The sequence below is a fragment of the Cervus canadensis genome, chromosome 25 (genome assembly GCF_019320065.1).
Source record: "Cervus canadensis isolate Bull #8, Minnesota chromosome 25, ASM1932006v1, whole genome shotgun sequence".
NCBI classification, from domain to species: Eukaryota; Metazoa; Chordata; class Mammalia; order Artiodactyla; family Cervidae; genus Cervus; species Cervus canadensis.
In genome coordinates this window covers 21,848,740-21,863,277 of record NC_057410.1, presented here as the reverse complement: position 1 = coordinate 21,863,277, position 14,538 = coordinate 21,848,740, and the positions used below count along the sequence as shown (strand labels likewise).

The following is a 14,538-nucleotide window of genomic DNA, read 5'->3' as shown; positions in this document are numbered from 1 at the left end:
CCCAAACAAACATTTTGGTTTCCCAGTGCCTATATTTATGTTTATACTCTACTATAGTCTATTAAGTGTACAATAGCATTATGCTCAAAAAAAGTGTCAGTCAGTCAGTTCAGTCACTCAGTTGTGTCCAACTCTTTGCAACCCCATGGACTGCAGCACGCCAGGCCTCCCTGTCCATCACCAGCTCCCGGAGTTTACCCAAACTCAGGTCCATTGAGTCAGTGATGCCATTCAACCATCTTATCCTCTCGACCCCTTCTCCTCCCGCCTTCAATCTTTCCCAGCATCAGGGTCTTTTCCAATGAGTCAGTTCTTCGCATCAGGTGGCCAAAGTATTGGAGTTTCAGCTTCAGCATCAGTCCTTCCAAAGAATATTCAGGACTGATTTCCTTTAGAATGGACGGGTTGGATCTCCTTTGATTAGGAAATAATGCTAAAAAACAAAAGGCTAACCATCATCTGAACCTTCAGTAAGTCTATAGTAGCAAAATCAAAGATCATACATGACCAAAACTACTATAATAATGGATTAGCCAAAAAGTCCCTTCAGTTTTTAAGTAAAAATAAAAGACACATTTTTCATTTTTACCATGAACTTTATTGAACAACGTATTTACCATTTTGTTCTACTAAATTCTGTCACTTTTCAGGTAATTGCATAATTGCATCTTCTCAAAACTTTTTATCTTTTTTGAGCAAAGAACTGTTTCAGGTGCCTTTTACAGTCTTCGAGGAAATTTTTCCACTGGAGAAATTTTTTCCATTAAGGGAATCTGTAAAGACGGAAATAAATGGAAATCCAAAGGTGCAATGTCTGATGAATATGGCAGATGAATTAATGTCCTAGCCAAGCTATAACAGTTTTTGCCTGGTTATCAAAGAAACACATGTTCTTGCATTATCCAGATGGAAGATTTTGTGTTTTCTGTTGACTAATCTGGACAATTTTTGTGAAGTGCTGCTTTCCGTTGGTCTAGTTGAGTAGTACTTGTTAGAATCAATAGTTTGGTTTTCCAGAAGGAGCTGATAATAGAGGTCTCCCTTCCAATCCCAGCATATACACAACATAACCTTCTCTTGATGAAGACCAGTCTTCCATATAGTTGGTGGTGGTTCATTTTGCTTTGCCCCACATTCTCTTCTGTTCCACATTATTTTGCCATATTCACTTTTCATCACCTGTGACAATGTGCTTTAAAAATGGAATGTTTTCATTATATTTAAGCAGAGAATCGCATCCAGAAATATCATCAAGAAGATTTTATTCACTTAACCAATGAAAACAACCAAGCTGGTGCAAATGACTTTCAATGCTTGATTTAGATCTTTTGAGTATGTCGGCTATTTCCCGCATGGTATAGCACTGACTGTTCTCAATTAATGTCTTGATTTGATCGCTATCAACTTCAAATGGTCTACCCAACTGAGGAACATCGCCCAGTGAGAAATCTGTAGAAGGAAACTTCACGAACCACTTCTAACATGTTCAGTTAGTACATTGCACAAATCTTTTTTTGTGTTTGTGTTGCATTTTTACCTTTCTTGAAGTAATAAAGCATCACATGCCAAAAATGTTGGTTTTCTCTTCCATCTTCAATATTAAAATGGTTATACAAAAATTCACCAGTTTTGTTAAGCTTTCTTTAATGCATGCCAGTATGACAGCTATCACAATACAATCTACCAAAATTGTTTCAAACAAAGTTAAAGACAACTAAGCACTACTAGAGCCACTGTACAGAAAAAAACAAAATGAATCTTTCGGCAAACCCAATAAGAAAAAAAATAATTAAAAAGTTTGAAATAATGAGAGAATTATCAAAATGGGCACAGACACATGAAATGAACATGCTATTGGAAAAATGGCATTGATAAACTTATTCAACACAGGGTTGCCACAAACCTTCAAGGTGTAAAACTGTATCTGCAAAGTACAAACATCAATGCTAAGCTACAAAGTAATGGGTGAAAACATTTCAAAGATTAAAAACTAAGCAGAACAGTCTCTCTAAACATACTGAAATTCAGTTAGATATTAGTAAAAAAAAGGAAATTAGAAAGTTTTTCATACATTTTTGGAAATTAAGAAAATTCCCTTCTAAATAATCCATTTTCTTAAAGAGAAAAACATGGACATTAGAAGATATTTTAAAATGAGTTATAATAATGATATGAAATTATCAATATTGGAAGTACAAAGTTAAAGTGTGCTTGGATGGAATTTTATGACTTTAAATATATATATTAGAAAAAAATAGAAACAAAAATCAGTAACTCCAAGCACCAGCTCAAGAAACTAGAAAAAGTGAAGAGAATTAAACCCAAAGAATACAATATTCCACAGTATGTAGAATAAAATATAAATACCAGAAATCAATGAAAACATATAACAGACGTGATCATCTGTTCATCTTCAACATATTTGTGTCTTCTTGATTTCATGTGATTAGTGATTATACTGACAACCTCTATCCTCATTGTGACTGCATGTGTTACTTTAATATACTTTTTTTGTGCATGTTTACTGACCAGTTTTCTAATTACTGACCAGTTTTCTAGAGTTAAAGAAATTATCTGCCTAACTTCAATCAAGAGGGTTGACTTTCAGTGGATGGGGTAATACAGAACTTTGGGTTAGCTTGTAAAGCTGGGAATTAAAAAAGCAGCTCTATATCATGGTGAGAAATTTGAAGGTTTAATACCCTCAAAGAAACGGAGACAAAAGGGACTGTCTTGAGCTCTGAGCTAAAAACAATCCATAATGTATTTCACCACTAGCCTGCTTCACAATTCCCATGACTATGTTTTTACTATCAGAGTAATCAGAAAAATCTCCAATAAAAAAATTAATATAAAGTCATTCTGATCAGTATTTCAAGTGACTGGCAAAAGCAACAGAGAAAGGAAGAAATACTTTCCAGCCAATCTGTACAAAAATCCTACATAAATATATCTGCTGAAATTGATAAACCAACATTAAAAAACACAAAGGAATAATTCACCATGAGCCAGCATTAGTAGAATCAGAGTCACAGGAGGCTTAGATATTAGCACTATCAAGTATGTGTTTGTATATATACAGATTTGAGAATTTCTAGAAATTAAAACACAGTCACTATAATTAAACTTAACAAAAAAATCAAGTGGCATATTACACAGCTGAAGAATGATTAAGTAAACTGAAAAATAATCTTAAGCAAATTACCCAAACTGCTACTTAGTCTGAGTATTCTCAGATTTATTGCTTCTGTTACATATTTATCATTCTCAGATATCAATATATGATAAAATGAAAACTTCATTTGTTTATTAGCTATTCTAAAATATATTTTACTCAGCTTAATTACAGTTCTTATATTAAATTAACTGACCTTTGGCCCTTGGCTACATATAATGCAATGGCTCAATATTTTAATTTACATGAATTACCTTAACAAAATCTCTATCAGTCTTCTCCTTCCATTCTTCTCCAAATACAGTAGAAAAGGATCCTAAAGCTAAAAGAATAAATAGCGTATTCAGTAATATGAAATTCCGTCTTTCACTTAGTTCCTGAATAGGTAGGTTTGGAAAAACAGTAAAAATACACCTTAAGATACCTTGTTCATTAAAAATTGCTTCATAATAAATGATAGAAAGTCATGATAACTTCTCTTGAAATAGTTTTTCAAATTACAGAATTTAAAGAAAGTTTTTGTCACAATCTAAAAACACACAACTGGCTTTCATAACAGTTAGACAATAATAATTACCCTGCATTAGTTATCATTTGTAGAAGAAAAAATATTAAAAAGTCAAACTGATGCTATTACTACTAGGTTCCCAAACTTTTATAGTCTTAAATATTCATTCATTTCAAAGATAATTATATAATTTATATTTGAAATATTAATGGGCAAGGCATTCTTTAGGAATAAATCTTTGGAAAACATTCTAAGTCATATAGCTGATTTATATTTCTTGATAAAGTTGCTTTAGGAGGAAACTCAAACCATCTATTTTCAAAAGCTTCTTAATAACACACTACCCCCCCGCCTCTCACAACAAAGGTTGAGGTATACAGATACATGTTACACTGTTTTTTTTTTTTCATCTCTATGTTGCTAACTCCCTTCCTCAGCTAAGGGACTAGACAGTAACGTCATATAATACAAACTTCTAAACTGTGACACAATAGGCATCTCCCTTTAAAAACCAGGTAAGTACTTTCATCAACGATCTATAATTATCTATATTCTATAATGAAAGCTACTGGTTTTCAAATGAAGAAGAAAACTACATAGTGGCAACTGTTAACAGAAAAACTAGCTTTATGAATTTGATTCTTCAAAAAAATAAAAGCCTTCTTAATGGATGTGTTAATAACAAGGATAACATGTATCTATTTTCTGTTTAAAAGATTTACTGAATGCTTGTGGTCTTTTTACACCTTTAATTACAGACCTAATATTTACTTACTATTGTGTGTGTCAGTCACTTAGTCATCTCCTACTCTTTGAGCCCCCATGGACTGTAGCCTGCCAGGTTCCACTGTCCATGGTATTCTCCAAGCAAGAATACTGGAGTGGGTTGCCATTCCCTTCTCCAGGGGATCTTCCCGACCCAGGGATTGAAACCGGGTCTCCTGCATTACAGGCAGATTATTTACCATCTGAGCCACCAGGGAAGCCAAGTAATATTTACATACTACATAAAATAAAATTTGTAAAATACTTAGGTAAGAATAAGACTTTTCATTGAAAAAAATATTAAAAAGCATGAGGAATGGAAACAGTTTAACATTATATTGATATTAGAATCATGAGAACATGATATAAAGGGTAGATGTGATGTTTTTAATAAATTTAACTATAGTGACCTAAAGAAGAGTTTCATCAAATGTATACATCTGTAGCAGCTAAATCAGAAAAATTAAGTCCATACACTTCTAAAGAAAGACAAGATTTTGTTTGTCCTGAAGAAAACCTTACAAAGAAAAACTCCATGGAAAAAGAACACCGAATACAAATATAAGAAGGAAAAATTAAATTTTTGTCACATGGAATTTTTATTATACTTCTCCAAACACATATCATGTGTAAACATCCCACACATTCAAAAGAAGTGGCATATATATTTTCTCTCAATTAAAACTCCATGCCTAAAAAAATTCAAAACCTCTCAAGAGCCTAATGAAATATATACATAATCATACATACCCTTAATATTTTCATAATGTAAAACCACTCTTTTAAAAGTATATGGTCTTTATCATAAAGTCCCTATATACTCTGGAACTCTAAATTCTGACTATTGAAATAAAAGAAATATTCCTCAAATAGCACTTGCTAATATTAATTATTAATGATTGCTACTCTACATAACAATTTAGTCTGAGATAAATAAAAGTGCTAAAGAATGTCACACTTTAGCACATTAAAACTGGTAAACTCAGTTTATCACATATATACAAATGAAATCCTTATCCAATGATTAAACAGTAAGAATTCACCAAAATTATCATTGTCTGAGAATATTTATTCTTTTTAAAAACTTCATTTTAAGATTTCTCAAAATGAACCAATTTTAAACTCCATTCTGTATTAAATGCTAAAAAATGTCTTTAAAAGATCAAGATGAAATATTAGGAAGCAAAGACAATAAAAGTGAGGTGGAAATCCACAAAAGTTAGATCTTCACAGTTACAATACAAACTGATTAATTGCTGATCTTTGTTCCTCCTCCATGTAACCAAGAATAGTTTCAGAAGTTTAAGAAACTAATTTCACCTTAGTCTAATTTCAAAATGTCTTCATATAAAATAAATACATGTCAGATTTTAAGGAACCCTATTTAGGGAATTCCCTGGCAGTCCAGTGGTTAGGACTCTGTTCTCACTGTTGAGGGCCTGGGTTCAATCCCTGGTTGGAGAACTGAGACCCCATGAACTGCGTGACACGGCCAAAAACAATAACAAGAAAAAGGGAATCCTATTTAGATAATCCCAAATAAAAGTATGCTTGAAAATTACAGAAAAATAAACTCATTTGCAAACATGCTCCCATTTAAAGATACAAACAAAAATACTCATATACCTATGAAATATTACAAGATATTTGCAGACTATTCTGTATAATTTCCTATATGATAAAATAATTTCAAAATGGATCAATACCTTAATCTAGTAATAGAATAAACTTCTGGCAAAAGAAGTTACAATGGTGTTGGGGTAGAAGGAGGATTGAGAAGCAGGAAGAAACTTTCTATCAATAACATTCAGCTGACAGATATTTTAAAAGCAGAAACTATGAGCAGGAAAAAATTTCAAAACCTGTTTTTTAAAGTCCAATTACAGAATTATGCAATTTGGTCTGAAGAGTAATCCAGATTTGAGATAATTTCACAGAAAACAAAGAACTTGATCTATAAAAACCTACAACTAAAAAATCCTACAAGTAAAAACTATGAAATATTTGATAATCCTTATTTTGATTATTATGCAGCCAATTTTCAACTGCATTGACCTAAACTATTTAGTTAAAAATTTTAACTATACACCTGCAGAAATAGACATCAGAAAACTATTTCTTACAGGTCTAGTTTTCTCTATCAGAATTTTGTATCAAACAATTTCAAATCAACAAACCCACATTTATTCTAAGAAAAATGCAGCATTTTAATTTCAAAAGCTCTGAGTTTAAAATATCTAATCTATTCAAATACATAAGGTTAAAAAAATCCAGACACTCATTATTTTAAATGATACATTTAATGTAACAAAAGCAAATAAAGAATGCTATTATATTGACTAATAAACTAATGTTTCCCTTATATTGACTAAAAAACTAATGTTTTCCTTAAAAACATTTCAAAAAAATCTAAACACCTTTAAGAGAATGATTATATAATACATTAAGCCTAAAACTTACTGTCGTCAAACACCCCGGCATTAGCAAGTAATAATGTGATGATTTTAGGGTCTTTTTCAAGTTGCATGACATGTTTGCTTTCATTTGACAGGAGAGTGCATACATTAATAGCAAAGTCCACTTCATTTGGGAGTCCAGATAATAGTGAAAGCACCAGTTTATTATAATCATTTGGCGAATTGAAGTCCATAGATAGCCCATAACTTTGACGGAGATAATCTAACAAAGACAAAAAACAATAACACTGTTAAGTTCATCAAGGACTAGAAATCATTTTGGGTTAATATCTTCTAAATACAGGATAAGCTTGCTTTCTTTTATAAAATACAAACTGAATAGAAGTTTAGAGTCCAAGTTTTTGAACTCATGAAAATTACACTCCTCAAAAAGTATTAAAATACAAGAAATACATATATACTCTGATATCACTGCCAAACTATTGTATCATTATTTTAATTTACCTAATCTACACTTTTTATTCTTGCATTTCAAGGAACTTTTTCTGATTTTTTTAAGTACCATAAGCCAGAAAGCCTGGTTCCTTTGAAATTTTTAACATCATGTTTCAAAACACATTGCCTACCTTCTTTACCCTATTTTGGGAAGATTACTACTTTTTCAGGTAAGATTTTTTTGACATTTAATTAAAATGTAAAGTTCATGCTTTCAGTTCTACAGTTCTAGGAGTTCTGAAAGTCTTTTAACCACAATTGCAATGGAGATAAGGGAGTATTTCTATCATTCCAAAGAAGCTTCTTAATGCTCCTTAGTAGTTGATCTGTCCCCCTCTATCCATAAACAACCATTGATCTACTTAATTTTATTTCAAAATGCCAAATAAACAGAATCACACAATACTTTTATTTTTGTGTCTGATTTATTTTCATTTAGCAAAATGCTGTTGAGGTTGATACCCATTTTAATGTATGTATCAGTAATTGGTTCTTTTTTTTTATTGCTATGTGCTGTATGTCTTTATTGTTATATTATGGCTATAACACAATTTGTTTATCCATTCCCTAGCTGAAGAACATCTGGACTGTTTCCAGTTTTTAGCACTTCTGAATACAGTTGCTGATAACATTCACATACAGGACTTAGTGCAGACGTATTTCTTCACTTCTCCTGGGTTGCTGGGTCATACAAAGTGTATGTTTAAGTTTGTAGGAAACTGTAAAAGCTTTCCCAAGTAGCTGTGACATCTTGTCTTCCCACCAGTGACGGATGCGAGTTCCTGGTGCTTGTGCGCATCCTTGTCAGCACTTGGTACTGTCGGTTTAAAATATTCTGAATATGAGCCACTTATCTAATATTTGTTTTGTAAATATTTTCTCCCAGATAGTGAGTGGTTTCCCTTTTCATTTTCTCAACAATGTCTTCAAAGAGCAGAAGGTTTAATTTTGATGGAGTCTGATTTATAAATTTTTACCTTTACAGTTCAAACTTTCGTGTTCTAACAAATCTTTTCCTAACTAAAATTTTATGTAGGAGAATTGAAACATTTTTATAACTTTGAAGATAGGGAAGAAAGGATTACAGAAAACTAATATATTATCTAATCATAATATATATTAGAAAATGTTGTATTTCTAAAATTACTGACTCTTAACTGGTGCAATTTAGGCCTTGGCAGCTATGTCCTGAGACATATACCCCTAATACATTTATCATATAAAGATCTAACTAGTGTAATGGGAAAAGGAAAGAAACAAGAGTTAGAAAACTGCTACACAAAACATTTCAGAAAAATATGGATTTGAAAAAAAATCTTTTAAGAATGTCACTAAATGGAATGCAAGTAGGAATCTATTGTCACAACATTCCACAGAAGAAAATCACGTAGGTAAGAAACTTCATTTCCCAATAGATATTTGAAGAGACCCCTCTTCAACATTAAAATGTTCCAGGAATTTCTCCATTAAGTATCACCATACAGTTATAAATGAATTGACACAGATTCTTTATAATATTTAAGGTTGAACAACAATACATTGTTCATGTCTTATAATCTTGAAAAATTAAATTTCTCATATATAATATAATATCTTGGTAAAATGTAACATAACTTCTGTGAACATAGAAATACATTTTGGTATTTATTGCACACTGGAACAGATCATGAGATGCCAAGTTTCAGCAATAGTTAAGTCTTTAGATTCCACAAAATTTTCAGGCAAATTTCCAATAGAAATAAAAATCTGGAACCCATAATTGAACATCTGTCACAGTCTTGTTGTGCTTTCAATATGATCTTGGAATTGTTATGCTTGCTACTGAAGAATAACAGATACCACCATATACTCAATTCAACACATCCTTACATGAATGACTTTGCCAAAAGACATCGCCAATTAAAATAAAACAAATTAATATGATAAATTATGAAAAGTCCTTTAACTATATAATGTTTGGTAAAGATTCCTTCCTAGGAATCTAATATAAGAGAAATGCTTACAAGGTTTTAAGAGCCTCCCTTCCCATCCCCAAGGAGGTATGTCTGAATAGGTACAATTTTATAATAGGAATAATGAGATCACAAATTTTCAATGTTGTGACACAATGTCTATACAAACACATCACTGCTGACAAATTTAACTGAATCTGAGGTAATCAGTTTAGAGGAAAGGGAGAACTGTTCCTGGAATGTTGTCTATATTACAGATATCACACAGTATATTCTTTCCATTGATATGGTAGTGACTGCTGTAGTTCAAGTATCTGTAAGAAAACAGGACATGTAAAGGAAAATCTCTGCTGGAATATTAATACAACGATAAAATCAAAATAATAAATCTTCCTGTATAAAGCTTTTCCAAATTTAAGTAACAAGAATGTAAATGGATAGTGTGCTTGGCCTCCTTTGGCCAAAATGATGGAATTGGATTAAATAATCGCTAAAACCCTTGCTAGCTCTTAAACTCTACAGTATTATTAATTTCAGTGTGTTTTTCATGTGTCAGTTTCACCTTTCAGAATTTTTCTACTAAAGATACTGTAAACAAATTAAAAAACTTTAATTTAGAAATTAATTTTTTAATTTTAAAGGGAAAGAGAAGATGAACAAAAAGTTCTTAGTAATCTACAGTACAATTCTGCAGAACTGACTATATCCAAATCAATACCAAGGAAGAAAGAATAAAGAAGAAAACCAAAAGATTAGGTCCTCATGGCAAGGAAAAATATGCACAATTATGCAAATAAATGACAAAATCACCATATTTTGATCCTGAAGTTTAATAATTCTAAAATTCAAAGCAAAATGTACCTAATATTTTTTTGGCTGCTTAAAGTCACTGGGCAAAAGGAGACAATAGCCTTATAAAATTTTCGTTCCATATTCTATCAATGTACAATATTCTACTACGACAATTATGAGTAGAATTGTAATTCATACTAAATGCCAATTTAAATTTATCATATTACCTTTCAAAGTATTGTTTTAGAATAGCTTTTTTAAATGTACGCATCTCTAGATAAATACATGTATCCAAATACATCAATCCAAACCTACAAGGAGAGTAAGGCTATATGATCAAAGATGTAGACACAAATCTTTTAAATGTTCTAACTAAAATATCCTAAGGCTTTTAATCTACCACTATGTAATTCTACTTTGGTGTTTATTTAAATACACACAAACATACACACTGACAGCTATGAAGCTTACTATATTTCCTTAATGGCATTTGAAAAGAATCATTGGTGAAGGATTTGTTTTATATATTGACAGTCATGTTGATTTTTAGAACACTGTCATAATGTTGCTATGGCTCCTTCTGGGATAATAAAAAGCACCTTCAAATTCATAAGTGCTGCCCTGAAACACTACCTCTTTTCAGTATGAATTAGATATACTATAGTCTGATGTTCCCCAGTAATTTCTATTTCTAATCAGTCCCCAATCCTGATTCTGTCAAACATGCTACATATGTTATATAACTGCTCAGATTCTCCTTAAACAACAAAAGACAGGCATATGACAGCACATCAGAAAGGAGTTATTATAACACCAGATTAAGAATTCTATCATTTCTTTAAAAATTGCATAGCTCTAGCAATGACTTTCAATAGACTTCTGAAACATCAGAAGTATCTTCTTTCTTGAAGTAAATCATGTTTAAATCAGGGAAGGGGTTGGGAGGGGGTCGGGGGGAAGATCCAGAAAAACATTTCATTTTAAACTAGATCTAATATTGAAATGGGTTAGTTTGAGAAGTGTAATAGACACCAAGCTCTATTTAACCCATAAGAGTGGACAGTTCCGTCACTGCTATAATGTAGCAGTAACACAAAGTTACAGAATGGTCTTAAAGGTTACAGTACCAGGTCTCATTCAGTGTAGAAACAGCCTCTATAACATCCTTGGATTAGACAATGGTCATTAGCTCTTACTAAAAATGGGAAGCATATTACCTAACAAACCACCTCATTTTATTTAATCATTAATCATCTTGCTTAAACATTAAGCAAGATCTTCTACATGATGACTTAAAATGTTCTCCTTTAACATTGGTTCCCGAGGTAATAACTTCTCATTAAAAGTAAAGGTAGATTTGGTTTGCACTCACCACTGCTACAACCCCTCCCCCAAGCCTCAGTTATACAAAATCACCAGATGAAGTCTCTTCTACTGGAGATGACAGATTCTAGGAGATTCTGTTTCCTCAGCTATTACTGATTGGGAAAGAAACAGGGTCAAATTCAACATGGAGGAAACTTGAAAATAGACAATGAAAACTTTAAATCAGTGATACTGGCACAAATGAGAGAGCTTAAACCTAAGGATTACCTAAAAGAATGGTATCAGTACCAATGAAGAATAATAAAGATCGAGATATCTGTATATTTTTATAAAGACTATCCTCTTGAAAAAGATATTATCTCCTCTTTTTCAGGCCAAATTTTGATGAATGAAGAAAAGACCTGCTTATTTCTTCAGAGCTCTCTTCCTAGTCATCACCTTCTGGAGCCACAAACACTGGAAATCGCATCAACTCTGCCTCGAGAACCTCTTCATTAGACTCTCAACTAGACTATTTCTAACTTGAGTCTTGTTCTTTTTAGCTGCAGATTCCTCTATAACCATTATAAGAATGACCTGAATGAAAAAAATCTTAAGTCCCTGGAACCATGACAGGAAAACAGTTGAAACATAGTAAGAAACATTTCTGAGAAATTCTGGTGCTGGGAATGCCATGAATTGTAGAAAATCTAGTAGATGCTATGAGTATTTTTTGGCTTCCTTAATTCTAACAAGACATTCCTCTTCTCGTTTTAGTGACAATTTAGGTTAAACTGATCTTTAATCAAATTAAAAAAAAAACAAACAAGTTTCATTTGAAAGTGTATGTATATTTGTAACTCTAAAAATTCCTGCAACTAAAAGTCTTCTATGCGGGCTGTGACAAACAGGGTCCTCATACCAGTGACATGCTGATTTCCAGAAGCTGCATTAACCCAAGGCTTTCAGTATTTTCACGTGCAAAGTAAGGGACCGATTCACTTCATGGGTGACTTCTGTTCTAACTCAGAGCTGGGCGCCTCTGCCTTGCTCGCCTCCCAGCGGCATTTACCTGACACACTGTGCTGCTGGTAGTTGTAGGAAGATGGGATTGCACCAATAGGAAGCTGCGGTTTGGGGTTGCCCGCTGGTACCTCATCATCATCCTCCCCAAAGTGATGAACCTTCTCGTACTTTTCTAGGTAACTGAAACAGAAAAACAGCACAGCGGGGATTTAAAAACAGATTCTAGTTGTATGTCTTAACTCCTACCACACAGATCTGTTTTCTTTTTCTAAAGGCCGTAAATTTAAACATATTAACAGGATACCACAAACTTCTTATGTTAGTGGAATAGTCACTTCAGCAGTAATATTGGAGACAAACTCAATGTAATAGTTCTAAAAGTGCTTTTACATGCCTAGAAAAGACCATACTACTGTACAAATAAACATATAAAAGTAAAGACTATCAAAGGACAACTACATGTAGATAAATGACAGCACATTTTATTTACTGATTAAAAAATATTATACATGGTCATTGTAACAATGATGCACAAATGAGAAGAGTCCCTGGCCTCCCCATCTCACTTATCACATGTGCCTTCAGTGTATTTTTTGTGCACATTTTAACAACGTATTTTAGAGATCCTGCAGGTCAATACACATAGTACTACTTTAGTCATTTTTAACAGCTGTATAATATATGCTCTGATTGAGATATCGTAATTTTAACTAGATCTCTAGTGTTGTATTTAGCTATGTTCAGTTTTGTTTTTTGCTATTACAGGCCATATAGCAATAAGCTTAATCTCAGCACTTGTTTGAATACTTTTCTCTCCATAGACAATGGGAATGGTATGATCACTTTAAATAGGAAATACGACCAAATTCTCACTCAAAAGCGATGTGCCCAAAACATTTTTACCAATTTATAAGATTGTTTCTGTGTTTCCCACAATATCACCATCACTGGGTATGGTCAATTTTCTTAGTATTAATTAGAATTGAATATCCAAATTTATAATCTATCATTACCTACCAGTTTATAATAAGATCCCCACAAGAAAGATTTTTAAATAGGGAAGCAACTGGTCAAACCCCTGTCAAACACAATACTGTACTTAATGTAGTTGTTACTATACTTCATAAGAAGCAAGCTGAAAAATACCATAGTGAAGTTCTAGATGTGATCATGTTATAGGTCAGTCTTTCCATCATTCCTGAACCAGGCAGGTATTAAGTCCATTAGCCACTATTTTATTTTTTTTTATTTTTTTTCCTGTTTTTATTATATTCTTTTTTTTTTTAATTTATTTATTTTTTCAGTGGGTTTTCTCATACATTGACATGAATCAGCAATAGATTTACACGTATTCCCCATCCCGATCCCCCCTCCCACCTCCCTCTCCACCCGATTCCTCTGGGTCTTCCCAGTGCACCAGGCCCGAGCACTTGTCTCATGCATCCCACCTGGGCTGGTGACCTGTTTCACCATAGATAGTATACATGCTGTTCTTTCACAACATCCCACCCTCACCTTCTCCCACAGAGTTCAAAAGTCTGTTCTGTACTTCTGTGTCTCTTTTTCTGTTTTGCATATAGGTTATCGTTACCATCTTTCTAAATTCCATATATATGTGTTAGTATGCTGTAATGTTCTTTATCTTTCTGGCTTACTTCACTCTGTACAATGGGCTCCAGTTTCATCCATCTCATTAGAACTGGTTCAAATGAATTCTTTTTAACGGCTGAGTAATATTCCATGGTGTATATGTACCACAGCTTCCTTATCCATTCATCTGCTGATGGGCATCTAGGTTGCTTCCATGTCCTGGCTATTATAAACAGTGCTGCGATGAACATTGGGGTGCACGTGTCTCTTTCAGATCTGGTTTCCTCGGTGTGTATGCCCAGAAGTGGGATTGCTGGGTCATATGGCAGTTCTATTTCCAGTTTTTTAAGAAATCTCCACACTGTTCTCCATAGCGGCTGTACTAGTTTGCATTCCCACCAACAGTGTAAGAGGGTTCCCTTTTCTCCACACCCTCTCCAGCATTTATTGCTTGTAGACTTTTGGATAGCAGCCATCCTGACTGATAGCAGCCATCCTGACTGCATTAGCCAC

General features: G+C 33.0%; 1 protein-coding gene across 1 annotated transcript in view; it reads right to left on the bottom strand.

The window, feature by feature from the left end:
- Positions 1 to 14,538, bottom strand: part of ARID2 (AT-rich interaction domain 2) — a 180,215-nt gene that overhangs the window by 70,075 nt on the left and 95,602 nt on the right. Inside the window, exons 4-6 of the mRNA XM_043447439.1 lie at positions 12,482 to 12,615; positions 6,909 to 7,127; positions 3,430 to 3,497 (exon numbers count right to left, since the gene is read on the bottom strand). Coding sequence (XP_043303374.1) covers positions 3,430 to 3,497; positions 6,909 to 7,127; positions 12,482 to 12,615 — 421 coding nt within the window. The remainder of the gene's footprint in view (positions 1 to 3,429; positions 3,498 to 6,908; positions 7,128 to 12,481; positions 12,616 to 14,538) is intronic.